General features: G+C 51.7%; 1 protein-coding gene across 1 annotated transcript in view; it reads right to left on the bottom strand.

Annotated features, from left to right (window-relative positions):
- The window catches only part of WHRN (whirlin), a 57586-nt gene that overhangs the window by 13028 nt on the left and 16886 nt on the right, over positions 1 to 27672 (bottom strand). Inside the window, exons 2-6 of the mRNA XM_050981117.1 lie at positions 26234 to 26449; positions 11830 to 11955; positions 3791 to 3993; positions 2345 to 2381; positions 269 to 481 (exon numbers count right to left, since the gene is read on the bottom strand). Coding sequence (XP_050837074.1) covers positions 269 to 481; positions 2345 to 2381; positions 3791 to 3993; positions 11830 to 11955; positions 26234 to 26449 — 795 coding nt within the window. The remainder of the gene's footprint in view (positions 1 to 268; positions 482 to 2344; positions 2382 to 3790; positions 3994 to 11829; positions 11956 to 26233; positions 26450 to 27672) is intronic.

The raw sequence follows: 27672 nt of genomic DNA, 5'->3' as shown, positions 1-27672 counted from the left end.
GCTAGGAGCAGCCTGGGACAGTGGAAGGTGTCCCTGCCATGGCAGGGGTGGAACAAGGGGATTTTTAAGGTCCCTTCCGACCCAAACCAGGGTGGAATTCTGTGCTGTTCTACGACAATGTGGATTTGTCTCCCGTACCCTCCCCCTTTCCCTGAGCAGATCACCTTGGAGGCACGGGGCCCCACGGTGACAATGCCCACAGTGTGGCAGTGACCCTGCTCAGCCCTCCAGCCCCCAGCAGCTGTCCCTGCCCTGGGGAGGGCCTCACCTTGGCGTGTGTGTTGAGCAGCTCGAAGAGGGCCATGACCAGAGCATCCACGGAGATGTTGCCCTCCTTGTACTCGTCCAGGTAGTAGCCCATGGTGGCACGCTCCTGCTCGTTGAGCAGGTGCCTGGCCTGCTCCTCCAGCATCACCCGGCTCTGGTTCACCATGGTGCTCAGGGTCACCTGCGAGCCGGCCAGCCCCCGGTAGAACACGGGCTGCAGGGCACAGGGGACAGCCTTGGGGCTGGGATGCCAAGGGGGTGGCAGTGGGAAGGAGGGCAGAGCTCTGCTGAGCCAGCTGGGCTGAGCAGGCTGGACCAAGGAGTGCCCCTGCTCTGGGCTCTGCCACCAGCCCTCTCTGCCTGGGTGCCAGCACTGCCTGTGGGGGAGCTGGGAGTCAGACTGGAAGGAGGATTTTGGGAATGACAGGAGGAAGGTACCCCCAGGTACCCCCCATCAGCCTTTCAGTGTCACCAGAGCCAAGATCAGAGGAGCTGAGCTTTGCTCTCTGGGACAGGGACAGGAGCCAGGGCACGGCTGGGGCTGGGCCAGGGCAGCTCAGGCTGGAGCTCAGGGCAAGGTTCTTCCCCCAGAGGGTGCTGGCACTGCCCAGGCTCCCCAGGGAATGGGCACGGCCCCGAGGCTGCCAGAGCTCCAGGAGCCTTTGGACAGCACTGCCAGGGATGCCCAGGGTGGGGTTGGTGGGGGGCTGGGCAGGGCCAGGGGCTGGGCTGGGGGATCCCTTCAGTCCCTTCCAGCTCAGGATATTCTCTGGACTCTGATTCTCTGAGTTCATGCAGCACCAGTTGAGTTTCCCATCCCTTTTCAGCAAGTGGAGCTCCTATCCCCCAGCAGGCAGTGATTTAATCCCAGGCTGTGCTCCTCCCTGACAGAACTGGGAGAACTGAGGCCACAGGAGACAGGCCAGATCCCCATAATGTGGAAAAGGCACATTTGCCCCCCCTGCCAGCTTGAAGCAGACCCTAGTGAAGAAAGAGCCACTGGCAACCACAGGAGCCCCAGGGAGAGACAAGCCTGGCTGCAGATGAAAGACTTTTTCCCTTTGAGAGGAATTTCTGAGGGGAGGTCTTAGTGTTTCCTCCCAGGCAGAGCTGGCATAGGGATATAGAACCAGACAAGACCCTGACTATCCCAGAGACAGAGAGGAGTTGAGGCTGGAGAACATGTTTTGCCAGCAAAGAGTACAAAGCTGTTATCAGTGAGAGCCACCTGTGAAACCTCCCTGCTTAATTTCCATTTAAAAGCAATGTGCTTTGCAAGGAGGTGTCCAGGAGATGCTGGCACAGAGCTGCAGGCACAGCACGGGGCGAGTCCCTGTGCCTGGTGAGCTGGAGAGGGCTGGGACAGACCCCTGCAGCTCCCAGGGCCCACAGCCAGCCACCATGAGGCCAGTCATGGTCACCTCTGCAGGGTGGAGGGGTCCCCATGTGTCACCAACATGTTTTATGGAAAATCCTTTCCTTGGGATTTTTCCTCCTGAGGAGTTGAGAGGCCTCAGGAACAAAATGCAAACAATGATTCTCTGCTGCTGTGGGATGCAGCAGGTGGGTCTGGGATTGGTCTCTGTGGTTGTTTCTAATTAATGGCCAATCCCAGCCCAGCTGTCCAGACTGTCTGGGTCACAGACAAACCTTTTTTATTCATTCCTTTTCTATTCTTAGCCAGCCTTCTGCTGAAATCATTTCTTCTATTCTTTTAGTATCGTTTTAACATAATATATATCATAAAATAATAAATCAGCCCTCTGAACATGGAGTCAAGATTCTTGTCTCTTCCCTCATCCTGGGACCCCTGTGAACATCATCACACCCCTGGTCCTTGTCCATGGGTGATCATTGCCCCTTGCCCATGAAGGCTGGAGGGCACCAGATGTGCTTTGAAGTGGCACAGGAGAGGGGACACCACTGTGTCACTGTAGAACACAGCATGGGGAGGAGAAAGGCCCATTAAAATCCCAAACCAGCACCCCTGCTGTAACCAGGAGCACAGGCCCTCCCTCCCATGGAAAATAAACCACAGTAGCAGGGATAATTTCACAAGGCATCAGGAGTGTCTTACCCTGGCTGCCACGTCCATGGCATGGTCACCCACTGCCCTGCGAGGAGGGAGAAGATCAGTTAGCCCTGAGTGCCTGTCACTTGTCACTTGGCACAGCACCTGGCACCTGCTCTCCTCTCTGGAGAGCCAAAAGTTTCTGGCAGAGGAGAAGGGAAAGGGACTGTGGATGTGACAAGTTGGTCAGAGAGTGAATCAGATCACTTTCCCAGGCATCCTTCTGGGAAAAGCTGTGAGAAGCTCAGAGAAAAGAATTGAAACAATTCTTATGTTAAGTCTCTGCAGCTGGTGTTTGTGAACATGTGGAACATGTTTTATGTGATGTTTATGGAAAGATGGTGTTGCTCCTAATTAACCAATCGGGTGGCAGGTGTTATTAGAACCAATCAGGTTCTGGGTGAATGATATTGCTTATATAAAAACATGAAGTTTTGTAATAAAGGAACTTTTATGCCTTCTGAAAATTCATGGAGTTGTATCACCTTCATTCCTGTTCCTGGTTTAACGGTGACATCGGACAGCACAACATTGTCCACACCTGCTGCACCCTACAGGCCAGAGATGCTTCCCTGACACAGGAGCCACACCCCAGAATGGGGAGCTCCATGGACAAGCTGGATGTCCCCACCCTCCCAGGGGCTCTGAGCTAACAGACCCCCCAAAAAGCCCCTGTCTCAGGTTGGAAATAGGGCTGTGTATTCTATTCCTATCTGTCAGAGCTGGGGCAGTTCTCTCTGTTCTTTGGGCAGTTTTCTTTATCTCTCCCACACCCACCCTCCCTCCAGGAGATCTCTGCTGTCCATGGCCAGGGAGTGTCCCTGCAGGGCTGATCAAATTCCACCATCCCATGGGGAGATGCTCCGCCCAGGGGAGGAGCCAAGCATTCCTACCTGGATCCAATCTGCCCTGGGAACAGCCCAGCAGCCTTTGCCCCCTGCATTCCCAGAGGAGCAGCTTTCTGCTGCCCTGCATTCCCAGAGGGAGAGCAGGCCCATCTCCAGCAGCCCTGGAGCTGCAGAGGAAAACTCCCCCCTTGTGCAGGATCCCTGCTCCAGCAGAACCACAGCTGGCACTGCAGGAGGGCTGAGCCCCCCTGGGATGGGACTGTGCCACCACCCTGAGCCCCCCTGGGATGGGGCTGTGCCACCACCCTGAGCCCCCCTGGGATGGGACTGTGCCACCACCCTGAGCCCCCCTGGGATGGGACTGTGCCACCACTCTGACACACACAAAGGGGGTCAGGGCATGCTTTGACTCTGGCAGTGGGGTTTTTGTTGTTGTGCTATTACATTTGTATTTTTTAATTTTCCTAGTAGAGAACTGCTATTCCTATTCTCACATCTTTGCCTGAGAGCCCCTTATTTTCAAAATTGTAACAATTTGGAGGGAGGGGTTTACATTTTCCATTTCCTTAGCAGACACCTGTCTCTTCAATCCCCCAGGCCATACCCCGCAGAGCAGAGCAGGGTCTCCCCGAGCTGGGAGCTGCTGATCCAGCGGGTCTCATCCACGGTGGTGCGGGCGTGGGGCAGGCGCCCGATGTCCTTCACCGTCATCATCAGGTGCCGCGAGGACTTGAGCAGCTTCACGGCCTCGTCGTGGGGGATGCTCAGGAAGCTCCGGCCGTTCACCTCCAGGATCTGGTCTCCCACCTGTGGAACGAGGATGGACTGAGCCTGGCATGTCCTTGGGGCTCTCTCCTGTTGGGAGTAACACTTTCCTGTCCCAGCAGGGAGGTGCTGCCCAGTATAAGCCAGCTCCAAGGTGGGATGCAGCAGCTGGAGGGACCAGGGACAATGCTGTTGGATGGAGATCATTGTCACCATCATATTTTCTGAAAAATCCTCTTTGCCCAGGATTTCTCTCCTGGGAAAGTGAGAAGCCTCAGAGAAAAAGGAAAAAAATATTATCTCATTTGCTTCTCCTGCATTTTGCTGTTTTGGAATTTGGCTGGAGATTGTTTATCCAGCATGTGAATTGTTTATACTTAGTGACCAATCCTGGTCAGGCTGTGTTGGGACTCTGGAAGGAGTCAGGAGTTTTCATTAGTATCTTGTTAAGTCTTGTGTCTGTATCCTCTCTCTATTCTTCAGTATAGCATTCTTTAATCTAATATAGAACATAAAATAATAAATTAGCTTTCTAAGAACATGGAGTCAGATTCATCATTTCCTCCCTTTGTCTGGGGGACCCCAAAAATACCACAGATCATCCCAAAAGCTGGCAGGCAGTGAGGCTGGAGGGGCCTGTTCAGGATCCCGGCTCAGACTGGTCTGCCCAGTCTCCTCCACCAACCAGACCAACCCCAAAGAACATCAGGGCCTCCAGCCCAGTCCCTGCAGCTGCCCTGGGATGTCAGGAACCATCTGTGGAGGCCCCAGCCCTCAGATCTCTGCATGCAGCAGGGAGGGTCTCACCACAGCCTCCAGCACCCTGCAAACTGCAGCATCTGGAACAGCTGCATTCCATCTCTCCTCTCCTTTTTCCTCCCCTTCTGTGGGCAAGGCCTTTGCTGGAACCAGGAGCTTCCCTGACAGCCTGGCCTTGTTTGAGACCCAGCACCCATCTGGTGTTTCACCCTTCTTCCCAGGTCCTCTTCCTCTGTGCTCCCAGGGCTGCTCCTCCTCATTCCTGTATCACAATCCATCCTATTCCTGATAAACCACAATTTTGAAACTGCCCTCTCCTATCTTTGCTTAGCCACAGGCCTCAGCTCAGCTCTACCAAAGCACAGCATGGATCTTCTTCTCTGCCTGGCCAGCAAGTGACACGGGGAGAGAAAAGTTCCAGAGAAGTGAAACAAATGATCAGTGGCAGATGAAGGTGCCTGTGAAAGGACAGATGGAAGAGATTAGGCTGTTAAATTTAGAGAGGAGATCATGTGGGGGGCTGGATGGAGCTCTACAAAATAAGGCTGGCAATAATGAGAAGCCAGAGAAGGGCTCCTGTTTGCCCTTCCCTCTGCTCAAAGGACAGAGGAGGCTCAGGGAGGCTGGGAGGATGCTCAGAGGAGGAAAAAGGACCTGCAGCAAGAGCATCATGGAGTCATTTGGGCTGGAAAAGGCTTTTGGGATCATTGAGTCCAGATGCAGCGGAGCTCAGCTCCATCCAGGGACCCTGAGTGGATTTGCCTCATTCTTCACCATAAAGTTCAATGGTTTGTGTTGGAAGTGACCTAAAACATCCCAGAAGTGTGAAGGGAGGGACCCCAGGGGAAGGCACATGACACAAATGACCCCAGCCATGGGGCTCCACAAATATCTCAGGTTCCCTTTGAGCTTTAAATCCACTGTCAGAAAATTGCTGGCTACCTGTGGATTCTTTGCTTCTTTTCTGCCAGGGCCAGGATTAAATCACAAGATGATATTTCTTGTTCAGGCTCAGCTGTTTATTAGTTCTTATCTATGTTACAGTCTCACAAGCTCTGAGTTCTACTTCACTCTAACAAACAAAAAATGGAGCCCTATCTCTCTCTCTACAAGGCCTTTTAAGGACAAACTGTCCAATTAAAAAATGACACCTAAATTATTTTTACTTTTAACCCAATAACCAGCCACCCATGGCCTGCAATGCAGATTTTTTTATCCAATTACACAAAACCACCCAAACCCATGGAGAAGAAGATGGAGGAGAAGAAGATGAATAAGAAGGACCAACCTCCACCCTAAAACCTCCATCTTGCTTTATATATATTACTATATTCTAAACCCTTAAACTCCGAGTTTTTCACCCTGTGATATCACAAATTCTATTAAACTCCACACCCACAATCCCTGTTCTACCATTCCATTTTGGAAGCTTCTCCACAGCCTCAGGTCATTGCAGTGTTCTCCTGGGGTCAGTGTCTGCCAGCACAGAAATCTGAAATTCTCAGCAATCAGGGTTCCAACAGCTGCCAAGATAACAGGGGAGGGGAATTATGCCAGGGCCTGAAGTGCCAAGAGAAACCCCCACTCAGGTGCACAAATTTCATCTCCCAGGCCTTTCTGATCCATCAGGAGTCCCCTGGAGTGGATTTTGCTGCTCAAATAAGAAGCACAGAGTTCACTGAAGCACCAAAACAATAAAAATCCAAATTTGATTAGGCAGTTTTATTGCAATTATGAATCTTTAATGGTTTTCCATAGCAGGGATTAAATTTTCATGATTTTTTGGTTCAGGACAGTTACATGGGTTTAATAATCTTTAATTTCTCCTTTTAAGAGTGAACCAAGAGGAGCCTGGCATGCTCTTGTAACATCAGGGAGACCAGAGGGCCCTGGATTTTTTGCTAATTAACATAGATAATTATATTTTCCCCCCAATGTCAAGGACAAGTGGAAAAATAACAAAAATTCTGCAGAGATGCAGAAATCAAAAAGAACCATCAACTGAAACAAAAGCTGACCCTGAGAAATGATTTGCTGCATTCACAGCTCCAAACTGGCACAGAATAAAAGAAATAATAATAAGACACTCACACAAAAAAAGTTCTAATAAAACACAGGAAAATTATTGCCCTGGGTATTTCAGGAACTACTTTTCAGTTGTGCTCAGCTAATGGTGGGTGGACACCCAGGATGTGCTGAATGCTTGAACACCTCTGAAAATGTGGATTACTCTCATTTCCCAGGGAAAATTGTAGCCTGAAATGCAGGGGCTGAACATGACACGCAAAAGGTGACAGACCATGAGAAAAAGACAGTTTGGAAATTACTCCTCGATGACAGTCCTGGCTCCTTCTCCTTCTGGAGACAGGGGAAGGGGAGGTGCAGTCAAGAGAAATGTGATGGGCTTCAGACGAGGGTTCTGAGCAGCACAAATAATCAGAATTTGCTCTGAAAAGTTCTCTTAAAAGTAATCAGAATTTGCTCGGAAAAATTCTCTTTAAAATAATCAGAATTTACTCTGGGAGAAATTCAATCACACAGACAGAAGAAAAGGCAAGAGATGAAAAATGTGAGTTAAGGTTAAAAGACACCAAACTGAGCTGGGAATAACAGGGCCAAGGGGATGATGCCAAGTGGGTTGGCACTGGCACCAGTCCTGTTTAATGCCACTAGAGTGCCAGCAGAGAGGCTAAATGACACTGGAGATAGCACTAAAGGAGAGGGAGCCTCTCTCCAGCACAAATAATTACCAAAAGCCCTTAAGAAATTAAAGATACAAGCAGGAAATGTATGGATCAATTTGGAACTGACCAAATGAAGGCTCCCAGTAAATAAGGGAGTGCTCAGCTTCTCCAAGAGGGAAATGGCTCAGGGCAGATGATCCAGATGATCCATGTGGGAAGGGTCCAGGACAGACCTGTGGCATTCACACCCTCTGAGAGATCCCTTCACCCAGGGTTTTGCTCCTGGGAAGCTGAGGAGCCTCAGAGGAAAGGAAAACAATTCTGATCTCATTTGCTTCTCCTGTGCTGTGCTGATGTGGAATGTGTTTGGAGATTGTTCACCCACAGGGGATTGTTCCATTGCATTCTGCTGGGAGTTGTTTGCACTCTTTGGCCAACCAGGGCCAGGCTGGGTCAGGGCTCTGGAGAGAGTCAGGAGTTTTCATTATTATCTTTTTAGCATTCTGTCAGTATCCTTTCTGTTCTTTAGTATAGTATAGATAGTATTCCTTAATATAATATAGCATCATAAAGTAATAAATTATCTTTCTGAGAACGTGGAGTCAGATGCATCATTCCTGCCTTCCTCAGGGCATTCCCAGCAAATCCAGCACAGGACAGGGAATGAGGGGGCCATGGCTGGCTGGAAATGGGTCCTTTCCCCAACCACTGCAGCCCAAAGAGGGGAGATGAAAGCCCAGGGAGGGAAGGGGCTCTCTGGGGTGGCAGTGCTTGTGTGTGGCCGCATTTCTCTTCACACAGAAAATTAAGGCACAACTTCCCAAGGATATTTTCTGGGAATCATAACCAGGAATCTCAGAGAAAGCAAAACCAATTTTTCTCTCAATTGCTGCTCCTCTTGTTGAGCTCATGTGGAATGCACTCTGGGGATTGTTCACCCGAGGTCACCAATTGCATCCACGTGTGTGTGTCGGGACTGTCAGCAGACAGTCACAAGATTTGGTGCAGTTGGGTGCTCGTGCAGTTTCAGTTCAGATGTACTGTAATACAGTATAGAATAATATAGTATAATACAGTCATTAATTAGCCTCTGATATCAGTGCAGTCAGATGCATCATTCCTCCCTGCCACGGGGGTTGCTTGCTTTGCCAGTACTTGTGGCACTGAATGGGGGGAGGTTTTGGTGGCCTCCCAGGAGAGGAGATTTCTGTCCCCATCAAGGTGACACCATTGGAAAGACCAGGAGAAATGTCACATCTTGGGTACCACAACCTCCTGAATTAATTTGTCACTTTGCAGCTCATTCCCAAACTCTGAGGGAGCCACAGGGTTTTGACTTCATCTTCTTTTTTTTGGGATATTTGTCTGTCCAGACCTCAGAGCTCGCTGCAGCTTTCAAGGGGTGGCACTGGATGAGGGACTCAGAGTTTGCAGATGGCACCAAATGTGTCCAGGGAAAGGAATGGAGCTGGGGAAGGGTCTGGAGCCCCAGGAGAGGCTGAGGGAGCTGGGAAGGGGCTCAGCCTGGAGCAAAGGAGGCTCAGGGGGCCCTTGTGGCTCTGCACAGCTCCTGCCAGGAGGGGACAGCCGGGGGGGGTCGGGCTGTGCTCCAGGGAACAGGGACAGGAGGAGAGGGAATGGCTCAGGCTGGGCCAGGGCAGGCTCAGGGGGGATATTTAAGAAAAAATCTTCACCAAAAGGGTTGAAAGGACTCCAAAGTCCCCATCCCTTGAAGGATTTAAAAGCCATGTGGATGTGGCACTTGGGGACATGGGGCAGTGGTGGCCTTGGCAGTGCTGGAGGAAGGGTTGGAAATGATGATCTTAGAGATCTTCTTCAGCCTAAATTACTCTTTGTTCTATGACAGCCAGTGCTGAGGTAAAGTCACTCAGCTCTTCCTATTTACAGTCTCCCTTTCCCTCTCCTCTCATATCTGGATAAATATGGATCATGATTTTCACCCCAGCCCTCGTTCTGGGAACTCAATATTGAGTTGTTTGCTCAGAGCAAGCTCCCTGGAATCTGCTATTTCTGATTTAAAGGTCAAGCAGAGCAAACAAAAATGGCTTAAGGAGGAAAAAGAACCCCAATCCTGACAAAACACAGCACCAGGAAAAATGGGCAAGGAAGAAATGAGGGCCAGCAGGGCCAGGAGCAGCATCAGGAGCTCAGCTCGTGCCAGGCACCGCTGGGGACAGCAGGAAGGAGGCAGGAAGGGCAGAAGCTGAAAGCAAAGGAGGCTGACTCACCTCCCTCCTCTAACCCCCACTTTTTCACTCTCAGAATCTCCTCGGAGGCAGCAGATTTTCCAACATTCCCCAAGAACACATTGTCAGAAGTTTCACGAATGAATAAACATGAAGCAGGCCAAGCCTATGAATATTGAGTTATTGACTGAGTGCAGAGCTCCTGCCTGGCTTTGGCTGCAGTTCTGCCTGCTGAGGGAGCAGGACAGCAGCCCCTGAACCAGCACCAGCAGGGCTGCAGCTCCTCTGGGACCCTCATCTCAGGATCTTGGTCCTTGTTTCTGGAGCTGGCAAAAGTTCCTGGGCCTCAAAGGAACTTCCTTGGTTTTGCCTGGCTTTCAGTAGCTTTTGCTTGTCCTTCCATAAGAGAAGTGTAAAAAATTAATTATTTATTTTAGTTATTATTTAAAGAGTCCGAAATTCTGATTTGGTGCCATAGATACAAGGAGATAAAAATAAAATGTCTGACAAAATTACAGATTGGTTTGGGTTAAAATGCACCTTAAAGCCCAGCCAGTGCCACCCCTGCCATGGCAGGGACACCTCCCACTGTCCCAAGGTGCTCCCAGCCCTGTCCAGCCTGGCCTTGGGCACTGCCAGGGATCCAGGGGCAGCCCCAGCTGCTCTGGGCACCCTGTGCCAGGGCCTCACACCCTGCCAGGGAAGGATTTCTGCCTCGTCTCTCATCTAAGCACCACCTCAGAATCAGCCCAATTCTGGTAACAAGCTCAGTGGAAGCAGCAAAGCCCACAGAAGGATCCACTCTTGGGAAGCCAGCAGGAACCTTCCCACCAACCCAGCCAGGATGTGTTGAGCCCACATTGAGCAATCCCACAATATTTCCATTTTAGAGAGCAACAAATTACCTGGAAATCACATTTATCCTCCAGTTCTTGCTTCCTTGTGGCACCACATCCCTTTCACCACCACCTGGAGCAGCAATCTACACCCCACCATGTCTAACAGCAGGACATAAAAGGCCTTTTTTACCTCCAAACCTCCAGGCAGCCCTGAATTTACAGCCTGTAGCATACACAAATCAGGGTGGGAAGCAGCTGTGAGGATCTGAAATCACACCAGGCCTGACATCCAGCACAGCAGGAGCCTGCTGGACACACAAATCACTGCCTGCAGAGCAAAGCAGCAGGGGGGAGAGCTCCAGAATCAACAAGCAGAGGCTCAGGTGTGCAAACAACACAAGAGGAGCTGGGGGGACAGGGTGGGGAACTGGCACTGCTCTGGCTGCTGACTGTGGTTATTTGCTGGCATTCCAAGCAGGCATGGAGGGATTGAGCCAGGAGTTCTGCTGTTGGGACTGTCCCTGGGACATCTCCTCACTGCCAGGGCATGCAGAAGGAATAAAACCAGAGATTTCCCTGTGCAGCAAAACCAGGAAAGAGAAAAATCATCCAAGGAAAACAATGCAGCTCCTCCTTTCTCATCCTGTCTTTAACCTTGCAGGCTTCTGGGCTTTAGGGGGTGGATCCTGACCCTGGCACAGGGGACAAACACACTGGTGTCACCCACAGCAGCTGCAGGCAGTCCCTCCCCTTCCACATCCACAAACAAATTGTCCTGGGCCTCTTCTTGTCCCTGTCTCACAATCCTGTGCCCCAGAGCACTGCCCCACCAACGTCCCTGGGACACAGCTGGGGACCAGCCAGGGCTGTGGGCAGAGGTGCCATCCTGCACTCTGGGGTTCTGCAGGGAGCTTGCAGCAGCATTCCTGCAGCCTGGAAAGCACTCTGCCATCTCCAGGATGCCCTGGAAAGCACTCTGCCATCTCCAGGATAACCCTACAGCTCCCTGTGCCATCCCCAGCGACCCCCTCAGGGCCCAGGGTCCATTTCCCTTCTGGGAACCTGAGAGAGATTAAATAAATTGATCCAAAGCTCCCTGGAATCTGCAATTTCTGATTTAAAGGTCAAGCAGAGCAAACAAAAATGGCTTAAGGAGGAAAAAGAGCCCCAAGTTTGACAAAACACAGCACCAGTAAAAATGAGCAAGGAAGAAACGAGGGCCAGCAGGGCCAGGAGCAGCATCAGGAGGAAGAAATATTTTTCCCTGAGGGTGGCAGAGCTCTGGAACAGCTGCGCAGGGATGAGGTGGTGTATCCCTCTCTGGAGACACCCCAACCCCACCTGGACACGTTCCTGGTCACCTGCCACCCTCCCTGGGATCACTCTCACCTTCAAGCCAGTGCTCTCTGCCTCGGAGCCCTTGTCCACACCCGTGATGTAGATGCCCAGGGAATATTCTGCCCCTCCTCGGATCATGAGGCCCAGGGATTTCCCTTCGTTCAGGACCAGGTTCACCTGCAGGGGAACAGGGAGAGACATTGATTGGTGGCCAAAGCAGAGGTGGGACACAGCCACAGAGCTGGCTAGGACAGCAGCTCCTGTGGCACTGAGAGGCAGTGAGAACCAGGAGGAAAAGCTCCGGGGGCTGAGAGGTTCAGCTACACGAGGGGCAGCACATGTGGGGGGACTGTCAGCCACAAATCAGCTGATCCACAGCAGTGCTCCACTCTCTCCTTCTACAGGGTCTAAGAGATGTCTGGAGTTTCCTTCATTTGCCTCAGGACCATCCCAAGGGCCCTGCAGACCCCGACAGGAGCTCTGGCCTGGCTGAGGTGGGTGTTTGCTGGATGTTGTGCCAAGTGATTGTTTGCAGGTGTGATCGCTGTGCTTTCACAGAGCACTGCTTAGGGCAGGTTAGACAGAGGGTGGCCTGTCCTTGCACACTCACACCTGCCCCAGAGCTCTGACAGAGGGTGCCCTGTCCTTGCACACTCACTCACACCTGCCCCAGAGCTCTGACAGAGGGTGCCCTGTCCTTGCACACTGACCCCTGTCTCACAGACCGAGGGGTCTCAACACAAAGGCCCGGGAATCTTCCCCACCTTTTGGCCACTCTCCTTTGGATTGAGACTGTATCAACTGGAACTTTTGAGAGGACTTTGGTCAACCCCCATGGACGATGGTGAATCTGTGCAGCTGGTCCATGGGGATTCCATCTCATTGGTAGCTATATTCCCTTTCCCCCTTTGTCTTCCCATCCTTTATTCCCTTCTCTGACCCCTCTATCGCATTTGCTGCTGGCCCTCAATAAAGTGCATTTGTTGTGATTGAACTGACAGCCCCTGCTGTTTGTCTTCTGCACTTTGGGATCTGGAAAGGAACCATCACGAGCCCATTTGCCCAGCAGATTGTGACACAGGTGCATCCCTGGGGCAGAGACCTGAGAACAACCCCCAGAACCCCAGGAGCAGCAGTGGGGTGGGGCCAGGCAGCACTGGCTGTGAATACCCCCTCTGGCATTGCTGCCTGAGCAAACAGAGCCATGATCCCCTGTTGGATTTGTTGGGAATGTCCCAACGAAGGCAGGAATGATGAATCTGACTCCATGTGCTCAGAAGGCTCATTTATTACTTTATGACACTATATTATATTAAAGAATATAATACTATCCTAAAGGACACTGACAGAATGCTAAAAGATAATAATGAAAACTCCTGACTCTCTCCAGAGCCCTGACCCAGCCTGGCCCTGGTTGGCCAAAGAGTGCAAACAACTCCCAGCAGAATGCAATGGAACAATCCCCTGTGGGTGAACAATCTCCAAACACATTCCACATCAGCACAGCACAGGAGAAGCAAATGAGATCAGAATTGTTTTCCTTTTCTCTGAGGCCTCTCAGCTTCCCAGGAGAGAAACCCTGGGTGAAGGGATTTTTCAGAGAATGGGAATGCCACAATCCCCCTCCACCCAGCCTGGCCTGAGCCCAGCTCCAGCCCTCTGCCCTTCCCTGTGCAGAGCTGACTGTGCAGGGTCACTCCAGGCACTCCCCACAGGACAAACCCCACAGGGACAATCACATGCCTGGTTATCTCCAATTAACAATGCCAGGACAACCTTCCCATAGATCCAGCACATCCTGCAGAAGCCATTTCGTACTTCCCACAACCTTCCAGGCAGCATCTGGACAGATGTTCTCCCCACCAACTGCTGACTGCAAACCCAGCTTCCCCCTGCCTTCATCCACCCTCTCCTCCTCACAGGGCCTGGCAATATCTGGTGTTCAGGTGGGAATTTGGAGGGCAGAGCAATCCTGTGCTCAGCTCCCTCAAGGACTCTCCATTTAAATTGGCCTTTGTTCACTCTCTGCATGACACTTTTAAAATGAATAACTCCAGGGTTATTTTTTTGCTTTGCTCCCAAGTTTTGAGTCACTTCTGGATAAAAAGCAGACAGCAGGAATAAAAACAAATGAGAAAAGCCAAAATGTGTTTTACACTGATAGAAACAACCAGAAACAAGCTGTTTGTGAAGGGCTTTTATATTTAAACCCCTGTACTGCAGTCAAACCAAAATCGTGCACATTTACCTGGATGGAAAAGTAATTCCCAGCTTCAAGTCAGTAATTAATCCATCTTTCTAGAGGACACAGCATCACAGAGGGAATTCAGGCCAGCCTTAGAGTGGCTGGTATTGAAAACCCATTTTCTGTCTTGGTGATAGAAACACAGAAATCAGCAGCAGGACAAAAATCCACCTCAGGCTCCAAATTCTGGATTTAGAGAAATGGATGCAGAGCTGGAATAAGAACTGTAAAACATCAACTACCTGTACCAGCATCCTTCTCTGAAAAACCTGATGTTCCCAGGGTTTCCTTTCCCTGTTTTAAAGGGCAGAAAGTGCTGGAAACAATTTTAGCATGGAAGGATTATAAAGGAATTATAGAGACCTTTGTGCTGCAGGCTGGGAGATGAGCTGGGCACTGGACCCACCCAAAGGAGCAGCTGCTGTCACATCCAAGGGCACTTTGGTTTTCTCCTCACAGGGAAACCTTGCTCTGGAACACAGAACACTTGGCTGAGTGTTTTTGAAAATTAGGAAAGTATTCAACTTTTCTGAAGTGCTGTTACTTCCCAGTCTGTCTGATGGCATTCAGCATTTCCCTGCTGTAAGTCTTTCACCCCCCCTGTGGCGGTGCTTCTCAAAAAATCCCCCAGTTTGGGAAAAAAATACAAGGAGGAGAAATGCAGCAAGGTGTCTGGAATCACAGATCACACCAGAATAGACTGGGAATGGCAAAATTCCCGCTGTAAGTCCCTGAATGATGTTTCTGTGTGCTGGGGGGAGCTCCAGGAGGGCAGCTCTGCAGGCAGACATTTCCATTTCCCTTTAACACTATCCTGGTAAGCTGAGAAGCTGCTCCCCCCACCTGGGCAGAGCATCAGGTGCAGTAAGAGATACCCCCTGTCCCTCTGCTCCTCAGGTGCTGCCACGTGAGCTGCTCTGCTTGGTCTGACCAAAATGTGGAGACAGTTAATTAACACTTTATATGGAATTTATAGAGTTATGCACTAATGCAGTACAGGGCTTGAAAAATATAAAGGCTGAAATCTGAAGGCATCAGGTGAGAGGGACTGTCTGACAGACTGACTGTCTGTGAGAGAAGAGAGGACTGAGGGGGGATCCCACCAATCCATATAAACACCTCCAAGGGGTGTCAGAGGATGGTTTGCCCTGCACTGAGCAAACCTGTGCTTCCAGAGGCAGGGATACAGAAACCCTGGAGCCACAAAACCCAATAGAAGCTGTGTGAGCAAACCTGTGCTTCCAGAGGCAGGGATACAGAAACCTGGAGCCACAAAACCCAGCAAACCTGAGCTGTGTGTGCAAACCTGCTGGCAGCACAGAAAGTTGGGTAGCTCAGGGCTCAATTGCATCTCTTAATCAGCTAATAGCTGCAGCTCCCTGAATGAAGCCTGCAGCAGGAGCTGCCAGGAACAGCAGAGAGCAGCTGGGAGCAGCCAGCTCAGGGACTCACTGCGGATTTTGGGAATGGCTGGGGAAGGGAGAGTGCTGGGGTCAGCCTGGGGAGGGAGGGCGAGGCCTTTGGAGCTACCTAAAACCAGAGGCCAGACAGAATTAAGGCAATAAAAGCAGGAATATTTACTGAAGGCCCTTCAGGTGCATTTAGGGCAGACAAAGCCCCCCAGGGGCTACACCCAGAATGGATGATGGGTCACAGGTTTCACACTTTTATAAGTTTGGGCCATTATTGGGGGTTCATCTGCCAATTCCAGCTCCAGCTAATGAAGTCATTGACCCCAAGTTTGCTCCCCCCAAACTCACTGTTGTTTCCATCTCTGGCCCTGAGGCAGTGAGGTGTCCTTGAGTGCCAGGCCTGGAGGGGAATTGTTGTGTCTGCCCAAAATGGGGAAGCAGCAGCTCACCCTGGGTGTGGAGTTTGGGGTTATCCACTAAAGAACTGCAGGGTTACCAATATAGAAAAGCTCAGACCCTGAGGGATCAAAGGGGCAATGGAGGATTGGCTGATTGCCAGGATGAAGCAAAGGCTGAGCCACTCCATGCCAAGGGCTCAGGGACCTCAGGGGACAATTTGCACTCTCCTTCCCAAGGGCCTGTGTCCCCAGTGATGGCACAGGAGGGGTGGCCCTGCCTGCTGGCTGTCCCATTGTCACACTCCTGCCAGCCTGGCCCCACGGCCCACACACAGCTCTGGGGTGACACTGAAGCCCAGCTGTGCCCAAGGATGGAGCTGAACCTGCGAGCAGGCTCATGTTCCCAGTGGTTCCCAGTGGTTCCCAGTGGTGATCCAGGGTCCCTCTGGGAGCCTCAACACAGCATTCCCTGGCCAAGCCCTTCTGCTTGGGCTCTTCGCCTCAGGCTGGCACCCATGTAACACTCCAGTGCCAAGGCTTGGCCCAGAGAGGGCATTTTGGGGCCATTTCCACTTTATGTTTCCACTCATCCCCCTGGCTGAAGCTCCCTCAGGGAAAGCTGGGATCACCCTGAGCTCCTAAATCCAGACTGTCCTGACACCATCCTAAACCAGGCTGCAAACAAGGGCAGCTGTTCTGTGGGGGAAACTGGGGACATCCCAGATAATAGAATGGTTTGGGATGGAAGGAACCTCAGAGCCCACCCAGTGCCACCCCTGCCATGGCAGGGACACCTCCCACTGTCCAGGCTGCTCCCAGCCCTGTCCAGCCTGGCCTTGGGCACTGCCAGGGATCCAGGGGCAGCCCCAGCTGCTCTGGGCACCCTGTGCCAGGGCTGCCCACCCTGCCAGGGAACAATTCCTCATTCCCAAGATTCCATCTAATTCTCTCATCCTTCAGCTTGAAGCTGTTCCCTGTGTCCTGTCATTCCATGTCCTTGTCCCAAGTCCCTCTCCAGCTCTCCTGGAGCCCCTTTAGGTCCTGGAGGCACAGGAACACCCAGGCAAGGCCATCCCCCACCCTCTGCCAGGCATTCCACAGCACATCACTGCCCAGTGCCCACCTCCTTCCCTGTGCCATGCCCAGCCCCAGGTGACTCCTGCATGCATCACACAGAACCATCAGGAAGTCCAAGGTCACAGTTTTAATTTCTGTTTCAAGGCTGAAACATCTGCCATCTCCTGTAGCAGGAAATGAAGGCAAAAAAATGTAAAATGCCATCATCAGTGAGGCTCTTGCTCTGAGCTGATTCCTGCACAGGATTGCTGCTGTCTGGCTTTATGGAATTACCTGTTGACAGATTCAATTTGCCATTAGCAAAAGGCCTTTCAGGCAGGAATTAGCCTGCCCCACTAGGGCTCAGCACGCAGCTGGGTGGCTGAGGAGGTTCCAGCCATGCTGGCAGCTATTTCCAGGCCATTACTGCTGCCACACAACACAAACAATGCCTGGAGAGGCTGGCAGGGCTCATCCTTCCTCTGCTTCCCCAGGAAACCCCACAGTTTGTGTCTAGACATCCTGCACACAGTGAGTGTGGGGAGGCAGAGCTGCCTCACAGCCTTTAACTGAGTCCTGGGGGCACCTGGGGGTGCCAGGGCCACCAGAGCTGTGCCAACATCACCCCCTGCCCAGGGCAGCTCCCTAAGGCCATGCCAGGACTTGGGCTGCCACCCAGTGTCCAGCACTGTGGACAGGGAGCAGCTCCCAGGGCTGGGGGGTGGCACAGAGCCCAGGAACAGGGACCAAACCAGGTCCTGTGCCCATCCCAGCCCCAGAGCAGCTCCTGCTGAGCCCACACAGGGCAGGGCTTGGCCAACACCAACACCACTGCTGGGGGCTGCTTCTGCTTAAAGTGATGCCTCAGGTTCAGCTTTTCTGTGTTTCACAGTCTGTGCTGCTTTAGTCTGTGGGTCTGGGTTCCCATCAGGGCATGGTGAGCTCTGTGCACAGAGCAGGGAGACAAAACAATTCCTGCTCCAGCTGGGCACCAAGGACAAATGAGCCAAATCCCAGCCCAGGAGCACAAACCCCGTGGGCTGGAGAGAGAAAAACAAGCAGGGTGGGAGTGCCTGGGCTAAAGCTGGGCTGGGACAATGAACTGCAAGGTGGGAATGGAGCAGAGCTGATCCCAGGGAGAGACCCCGTGCCCGGCCGGGCATTTTGGGGCCATTTTGGGTCATCTTGGGTGCAGCCCTGGCTGGGCTCTGGTGCTGCCCAAGGTGGATCCATGGAGGCCTTTAATAAATCCCTGCTTTATTCTTCAGCTCTGTCCAGCCTCTGCTCTAGGGCAGCCTGCACAGGGCATCAGAAGTGCCAGAAATAACCAAGAGGTGGAACTGCTGCCCTCAGGCTGGGCTGGGGTGTGACACAAAGGACATTTTTGGGTAGATCTGCTGGGACAGGGCTACAGAATGCCTGAGGCAGAAGGGTGACTCCTGGAAACATGGAAGGGCAGGCTGGATGTGGCTCAGGACAACCTGATGGAGCTGAAGATGCCCCAACCACTGCAGGGGGTGGATTAGATGGGATTTAAAGGTCCTTTCCAACCCAAACCATTCCCTGCCTTTAATCCCCAGGACACCCTGCACCAGTGGCTCCCATCCCATATTCTAGTCCCACAGGGAACTGAACCAGCCTCCCACCAGCCTGGATATCCCTCAAGCTGTAAACAAAATTAAACCCCAGCAAGGTCAGAGCAAGCAAACAGTGAGAGACGTGGGGAGCTGGATCATTCACACTGCAAATGTCATTACAGACGAATAGAGAGAAATCCTTCTTTCCCTCTCCTGCATCTCTTAACCTTCATGCTCAAGTAGTCACCAGCAGTGTCTCAAACATTCAAGCCACGCAATATTAGCACAGATATTTTAATTTTTTTTTTAATAATAATTACTGCTGCTTTTGGCTCCAGAAGTGCCTGAAGCTGAGGAGATGTTCACACTCCCTTTATTATGTTTTCTTTCTTCTGCTGCACCAAAAGCTTGCAGGAATAAGCAGCTCCCCTGGCAATAAGCACATTAAGGCACCAATTCAGCTGATGGAATGGTGCTTCTCAGAGAACTCCCAGCTCTGCCAGAGTGCTCTGCACACTTCATCTTCCTCCCAGCTCAGCAGCACCTCCGAGTTTTCACTGTCTGAGGGTTTCCAAAGTGCTTTTAATGAAATAAGCTGTCAGTCCCAGAAGTCCATCAATGACAATTCACAGCACAAATGGCTCTGTGTGCTGCTGTGACAAATCCAGAGGACTCTAAGCCTGGGCAGACAATAAAAATCCAAGTGCTCTGGAGCAGAAGGTGAGCATGGGAAGCAGGTTCCAGCTTTCCAGCAGGCTGTGACATCCTGGGATGGGCTGGGGGATGTCACCTGCTGCTCTGTCTGGCCTGGCTCCAGCAGCATTTCCCAGAGCTCTGCACTATTGCAAACCCTTCCTTTCACACTTCCTGAGCACTGGTGACTCCCCTTGTGGGCACAGGGCTCTGATGAGACACTGCACGCAGCAGGAAAATGCTAAATTTGGGAAATACAGCACCTGCCCATGGAAAACACAGCACAGCCATAGAAAACAAGGATCTCCAACACCTTGGGCAACCACAGGCTGAACCTGCCAGCAGCTCCTTCAGCCCAGCATTCCCTTCATCCTCACCTCCCTTCTCCAGTGCCAGGTCAGGTCTACACTGAAAACCTGGCCCAGATCTCAGCACCCCCTCTGCTCCCCCAGCCCCTGACCCCTGCTCAGGGCAGCCTGGATTCTGCCTGGAAGGGGATGGGAAAAGCCAGGCCAGCTGCCAAATCCCAATCCCCAAATCCCTTTGGGGGGATTCTTCCACAGCTGGAATGGAGGAACCCCAGTGCCCACAGGAAAACATGGCCAAAGCCCCAGGGAGCGCTGCCTCTAGGGCTGGAGCACCCTGCCCAAAGGCACCCGAGGCAGGCAGAGCCCAACCAGCCTGTCCCACAGCCCAGCCCACCAGGGAGAGCCCACAGACCCCCGCATGGCTCAGCTCCACCATCACACTCCTCATCCCACAGACCCCTGCATGGCTCAGCTCCACCATCACACTCCTCATCCCACAGACCCCCGCATGGCTCAGCTCCACCATCACACTCCTCATCCCACAGACCCCCGCATGGCTCAGCTCCACCATCACACTCCTCATCCCACAGACCCCTGCATGGCTCAGCTCCACCATCACACTCCTCATCCCACAGACCCCCGCATGGCTCAGCTCCACCATCCCACTCCTCATCCCACAGATCCCTGCATGGCTCAGCTCCACCATCACACTCCTCATCCCACAGATCCCTGCATGGCTCAGCTCCACCATCACACTCCTCATCCCACAGACCCCTGCATGGCTCAGCTCCACCATCACACTCCTCATCCCACAGACCCCTGCATGGCTCAGTCACACCATCACACTCCTCATCCCACAGATCCCTGCATGGCTCAGTCACACCATCACACAGCTCACAGTGCTGCTTTCCATTTCAGTCCTGATAACAAATCCTGGTTATTCTTGAGATAACCAACCCTCAACCTCAGTGACAAACCCTCCTTCCAGGCATGCAGATGGGCTGGAGGGGACAGGGATATTCCAGTGCCTGAAGATTATTGTAAATGCAGGCCACTGACAAGGGGAGAGAATGATGAACCTGACTCCATGTGCTCAGAAGGCTAATTTATTACTTTATGATACTATATTATATTAAAGAATGCTGTACTATACTAAAGAATACAGAAAGGACACTGACAGAATGCTAAAAGATAATAATGAAAACTCCTGACTCTCTCCAGAGCCCTGACCCAGCTTGGCCCTGGTTGGCCAAAGAGTGCAAACAACTCCCAGCAGAATGCAATGGAACAATCCCCTGTGGGTGAACAATCTCCAAACACATTCCACATGAGCACAGCACAGGAGAAGCAAATGAGATCAGAATTGTTGTCCTTTCCTCTGAGGCTCCTCAGCTCCCCAGGAGAAAAATCCTGGACGAAGGGATCTTTCCAGAGAATGTGAATGCCACAGGAGAGGGCCAGATGCCTCCAGCAGCCCTGAACTGAACCTTGGCAAGGCTGGGAATGTCCCTTTGACTCCAGAGGTGTTGCAGCTGTGCTGAGCTGTGGCAGTGGATTTGCCTGGGGGGTTACAGCACTCCAGCCTCCTCCTGCAGGGCTGGGGCTGCTCTGCTTCCCCTAAGTCTGTGTGAAAGCTTTGCCACATTCATTCCAGGGCATTCAGATTGATTGGAAATAGGGGAGAGTGGGATAAAACAAAATAACCAACTAATTCTCCTCTCAGAATGTAAAACCACCCACAAATCAAACAGTGCCTGTCAGTTCTGGTTGACTGGGCTGAATTAACCAGGGATGTGTTGCATTTATTTACATTTTTGTGATCAGAATAACTCCTCTTTCAGCAGTTAATTCTTCATCTGTAGCTACCCATAAATCTACACATAGAAATAAAAAAAACTGGAGGCAGGTTGTTCCCCTGCTCTGGGACACATTTCCACCCCTCCAGGGTGCTCAGTGATTCAGGCCACAGCAGCTCAGCTCATCTGTGCCCTGCAGCCTGTGTGTCACACCACAAATGTCCCCCCAATAACCAGCACAGCCAGGGCCTGCCCTCAGGGGGAATTGCTGCCAGCACCAGCTGGCACAGCAAGGCACCTCTGGACACGGAGGTGTCTGGGCAGCCTCGAGCATCCCAGAGTGCTTGCAGCCAGTAATTTTCTTTTTTTCTGCTCATAGGGATGGGAAATCAGGAGTGGAGATGCTGCAAAGTGCATGTCCAGCCTTGGGCACTCACAGCAGTGACCAAAGTCCCTGCTGGCGTGTCAGCAGGGAGTGGGGCCAGGAGAAGGCTGAACACTCCTTCTCAGTCAGAACCCATCCCTCTGGCTGCCCTGGATGGCTCCAGCCCCTGCCAGGGGGCTCAGAGACCTTGGCACAGAGCCCAAGAGCCCTGTGCCTTTGATTTTGACCCATGGAAAAAATTACCAAGCTTGTATGAGGAATTACAAGCCATGAAAGTTTAAGTAGAATGATAATCAGTCTGTCATAGGGTGAAAAATAGATTTTGGAGGTTTTTAGAATGGGGACTCAGGGTCCCAAGATGGAGGGATTTGGGTGTGCCTTGTCCTTCTTTCTCCTTCTTTCTCCTTCTTTCTCCTCCTTCCTAGCCTCCATCTTCTGGGTGATGGTGGCACTTTTGGATTGGTTTGGAGTAGGAACACACTGTCTAACATAGGTGACAGGTATTGGAAAGTAATTGTCAATAAAGTACATGTAGTTTTTAGTACAAAATGTTGACTGACCTGCAGGACAGATCTCAGCAGGCAAGAGAAAGAATGTATTAGAAAAAAGAACCTAAACAACCTTGAAAACCACAGCTGAAGAATCCTGACTCCTTCTTTGGCTGCCGGGCTGGGAAGAGGGACTCTAACACATCTCAGGGTCATCCTGACCAGCAGAGATTCTGAGACTTCTCCATCACTGAGAGCTGCAAAGATTTCCTGCAGCTGTCATGGATTGTTCCAGGTTAACAGAGGGGCTCCAGCCCCCTGTCCTGGGCTCAGAGTGTGATATCTGCTGGGGAGATCCAGAGGAGGCACCAGGGGGATCAGAGGGATGGAACAGCTCTGCTGGGAGGAGAGGCTGGCACAGCTGGGATTGCTCACCTGGAGAGGAGAAGCTTTGGGGGGACCTCAGTGTGGCCTTGCAGGGCCTGAGATGAAAGATGGAGAGAGAGTGTCCAAGGGCCTGGAGGGGCAGGACACAGGGAATGGCTCCCACTGCCAGAGGGCAGGGCTGGATAGGAGATTGGGAATTAGGAATTGTTCCCTGGCAGGGTGGGCAGGCCCTGGCACAGGGTGCCCAGAGCAGCTGGGGCTGCCCCTGGATCCCTGGCAGTGCCCAAGGCCAGGCTGGCGGACTCTGGGATAGTGGAGAGTGTCCCTGCCATGGCAGGATGAGCTTTAAGGTCCTTTCCAACCCAACTCAGTGTGGGGTCCCCTGAAGAAGCCAAAGGGCTGCCTGACCTTCGGAGCAGCACCAGGGAATGGCAGGACACAAGCTCAGATTTGGGAAGAGCCACTCCTCACACCTGGGCACAGGTGCACACACCAGGAAGGGCAGGAGCACAGCCAGGGCTGGCACAGCTCCCCAGGGCTCACAAGTGGCCAGGACCACAGGAGGCTGGGACAGGGGCAGGTGGGGAAACCCAAAACACCAGGAATATTTCTCTCTCTGCTCTGGGATGCCCTGACCCCCAGGGCAGCACTGACTTTGACCCTCATCCATGGAGAAAGTTTCCCAGACTTCAAGACAGACTGGAACCCACAAAAGTGTGAAATAGATTATAGAGAGCAGTGTGGGTGTGTCACTGGGTGAGAAATTGAGGGTTTGGAATTTTTAGTGTGTTGGGGATGGAAGCAAGATGGAGGGCACAGGGTGTCATCCTGGGTTTCTTCTTCATGCTTCTTCTTCTCCATGGGTTTGGGTGGAATTTGTAATTGGGTAGAAAAGTCCCCATTGGGGCTCTTTGGGATCAGTTATTGGGTTAAAAGGGAAAATAATCTAGGTGTCAGTTCTTAATTGGATAGTTCAGTCTTAAAAGACCTTGTACCAAGAGATTGTTGGCCACTTTGTGCCTTCTAATGAAAAGCTGCTGAACTCACAGCAGTGAGACTGTTTTACTGATACGAAATAATAAACACCTGAGTCCCAACATGAATTCCTGTCTCAAGTGCCTTCAATCCAGAGCCAGAGAAACCCACAGCTGGTACTGCCACAGGCAGGGGACACTCAGCTCCAGGTGTCTGAGCCTTTCACACCCACACCCAGCCAGGACTGCAGGAAGGATGTGCTCAGAAACAACTCCCCACAGCTGCCCAGAGCTGCTGCTGCTCTATCAAGGTGACACTGGGTGGCAGGGGGTGGGGACAGCAGCCAGCAGAGCCTGCGTAGACTGCCCTTGAGCTAGAAGTGGCTACTGGGGATATTTCTCCTCAGAGACACCTTCGGCTCGCAAGCAGTTACTATTAAGCACTCGAGATAGGCCCATGCAAAGCAGAACTCAGTTTACCTCTAGCAGAAAAAATCCAAGCGATAGTGAAGAGGAAGAGAGTGCGTTCTGCCGGAGAGTTAAATCCAGAGTTTATTCCAAGGTATTACAGTTCTGAATCTCAGTACTGCTCCGAACAGACCCCGACCGCATGGCCCCAACGCCTTTTAAGCTCACAGGAAGGTGGGGGGGGAGGACAGGTGAGCCACCAACCAGGTGGGAGGGGGAGGGTCTCAGGGAACAATGACATCTGGACAGGCCAATGACCGCAGGCCTGAAGGGCATCTTTTGAACTTCTGCCAATCTCACGATGCCCTTGCTGAAATGTGGATCTTGACACAGTAATCCGGAACTGGGCAGGGGACAGGCAAGGAGGAAGGAGTCACAGCTGAGGGGCAGAACCTAGCTTTACACCACAACAAGCCTGCTTTCCCCCTCTCCTTAAAATAAAAACAATAGGCCCTTCTCCCTTGTGGCCCACATGAATATTTCATCAGCAAACTGCCTCACCCTCTATTAGATTTTTCTCTCCCTCTGGCTGAGATGGGAAGCTCACAGACCCTCGCAGGAGCTGAGGACATTTTGGGCACAGACGGAGTGATATCAGGATAAAAGGATGGAAATAGCCAAGGGTCCAAGCAATCCTGTGTCTCTGGGAAGGCAGTGCTGACTCCTAGGGCAGTACTCTGATATTCCACATGGGGCAATGAGGAAACATTATTGGAAACATAGTCCATGTGGTGGGAACAGCACGTCCTGCTTGTGCAGGATGAGGTTCCCTGTCCCTCTGTCCCTCCCTCCACGGGCACCTGAGCACTGTGACTCTGCAGTGACACCTCTGCAGGCCTGGCTGGCCGTGGGAAGTGTGAGGGAGAGGAGACATCAAATCCCTGAGATCAAATATTGCAGTCCAACAGCCTGTGCTGGCTTCCCTTACACCAAGGGCTGCGAAAGGAGGGCAGCTCCCAGCCAGGGAGCAGGGCTGGAAATTCGATGTGCTGATGGTTTCCTTCTGTCACAGGCTCAGGATCTGGCCCAGCACTGGCCACACTGCCCTGGTGTCACTACAGAAGCCATTCCCTTCCCTGCTCCCCTCACTAGGGTTTTCACTCAGGCTACCTCTCCCCAAAAAAGAAAAGGAAAATAATCTGGTTTATTTGATTTGCAGAAGAGAAGAACTGGGGAGGGGTATTTTTTACTAAGGCAGAACTGCCAGGAGAGCCAGGAAAGTCTCACCAGGAACACCTGAGGAAAGATCTGAACTGCAGGAGGAAGGGCAGGAATGCACTCTGAGCTCCAGCCCCCCACATCCACAGGTGACACAGATTAGAAGAGACCTCAGAGCCCAGCCAGTGCCACCCCTGCCATGGCAGGGACACCTCCCACTGTCCCAGGCTGCTCCCAGCCCTGTCCAGCCTGGCCTTGGGCACTGCCAGGGATCCAGGGGCAGCCCCAGCTGCTCTGGGCACCCTGTGCCAGGGCCTGCCCACCCTGCCAGGGAACAATTCCTAATTCCCAATCTCCCATCCAGCCCTGCCCTCTGGCAGTGGGAGCCATTCCCTGTGTCCTGTCCTTCCATCCCTTGTCCCCAGTCCCTCTCCAGCTCTCCTGGAGCCCCTTCAGGCCCTCCAAAGGACTCTGAGCTCTTCCCAGAGCTGTCCTGTCTCCAGGCTGGACATGGATGTTGGGCCCTCAATGTCCCGCCAAACAACCAGCTAAGAAAAACCCAAACCTTGAAACCCACTTGTGCTTTGGTGGCTGCTCCTAGCAGGACCTTCCCTGCCAGCCCATACTGGGCAATCCCTCCCTCCAGCCCAGCTTCTCCCTGGAACAAAGCCACCCCATCCTCCAGGGCTCCTGGGGGCAAAGCTACACCCAAGGGAGAAAACCTGGCTGTCCAAGAGGACACAGTCTCAAGCTATAGCAGGGAAGGTATAGGCTGGATATTAGGAAAAAGTTTTTCACTGAAAGAATAATAAAGGAATTGGAATGCTGGAATTGCTCTGGAATGCTCTTCCCAGGGAGGTGGTAGAATCACCATCTCTGGACGTGTTTAAAAACAGACTGGACATGACACTTGGTGCTATAGTCTGGTTGAGGTGTTAGGGCACAGGTTGGATTCAGTGATCTTAGAGGTCTCTTCCAACCTCATTATGCTGTGATACAGGAGAGCCAGCCAGAGACTGACACAGGTGACAATCCCAGGATGACAAAGAGGGCTGGCACCTGCATGGGAAGAGCCCCCCAGGGCTGGGTCTGACCCCCCCCTTTGCTCACCTTCTTCTCATCCCCCTCCTGCAGGAGCTGCAGGTGGCTCCTCTTCTCGCTGTCCCTGCGCAGGGAGCTGTTCTGGTGGTGGGGCAGCCCCGAGGGGGGGGACACGCTGCGGCCCTGGGGGTCCACCCAGGTGTAGATGTGGTTGGTGACATAACCCCCCGGGATGCGCCCCACCGAGTGCACCGACAGGTTCAGCTTCTTGCAGCCCTTCAGCACCTGCAAGGCAAGCCAAGCACAGGGGGTTAATGAGTCACCATGGTACCTTCTGAAAAATCCCTTCAACAGGATTTCTCTCCTGAGAAGTCTCAGAAAAGAAATGTAAACAATAATTATCTGATTGCTTGGATTGTGGTCTGGAGGTTGCTCACCAACAGGTGCATCTTTGATTAGTTCCATGTGAATTGTTTTTACTTAATGGCCAATCCCAGCCCAGCTGTGTCAAGGCAGGGACAAAAGGTTAATGAGTCACCATGATATCTTCTGACAAATCTCTTCACCAGGATTTTTAAGCTGAAAAGCCTCAGAAAAAAAATGTAAACAATAATTATCTGATTGCTTTGGATTGTGGTCTGGAGGTTGCTCACCAACAGCTGCATCTTTGATTAGTTCCATGTGAATTGTTTTTACTTAATGACTGTTGGGAAAGTTTGACAAGAAAATCTCACAGATATGTATGGTTGGCAGAAAGATTTTTAAATGTAGAATCTGAGGAAGGAATAGAGATGGAAGCAAGTTTTGATATAGAAGAAAAGAATTGCTGAGCCTCCTGGCTAACCAAGGAGGCAAAGGGTGTGTTAGTTAGAAGGGGTTTTTATGACTTAGAGCAAAGGATAAACCCACCCCAAACAAGAAGATGTTTTTACCAAGCACAAAGAGAGCACAGGCAAACAAGGTCAGCAAATGGGGCAAGCAGAAAAAAGGTCTCAGAATTTTCCACTGCAAGAAAACTGAAAAACAACTTCTGGCTTAAACTGTAATGTACTTTTAGTGATTGGAGAATGGTAACATGAATATGGTAATTAGGGTAGTTATGATAGGCTATGGATAATATTTAAGGTATAGATTGGTTCTGCTGTATGAAGATGCTCAGCAAAGAAAAGTATAGAATGCACTGTAACCAAAGCCAAAGGGTCTCCAGGCCTGCCTGCAGCTGGAGCTGACAGCTGTGGACACAGCTCTGTCACCCCTGACCCTGGACTGCTGTAACACCTTGGATGCAATAAAGTGCATTTTGAAGAGCTGCCTGGAGTCCCACATCCCTCATTTCAGCTCATACAAATGACCAATCCCAGCCCAGCTGTGTCAGAATCTCTGGTCAGTCACAGGTTTTTATTCTCATTCTTGTTTTAGCCTTCTGATGTCTCCTTTCTCTATTCTTTTTAGTATAGTTTTAGTAGATCATTTTCTTTTAATATAATATCATAAAATAATAAATCAGC

This window comes from Serinus canaria, chromosome 17 (genome assembly GCF_022539315.1).
Source record: "Serinus canaria isolate serCan28SL12 chromosome 17, serCan2020, whole genome shotgun sequence".
NCBI lineage: Eukaryota > Metazoa > Chordata > Aves > Passeriformes > Fringillidae > Serinus > Serinus canaria.
The sequence above is the reverse complement of the archived record's forward strand: the minus strand, read 5'-3'. Positions and strand labels throughout refer to the sequence as shown.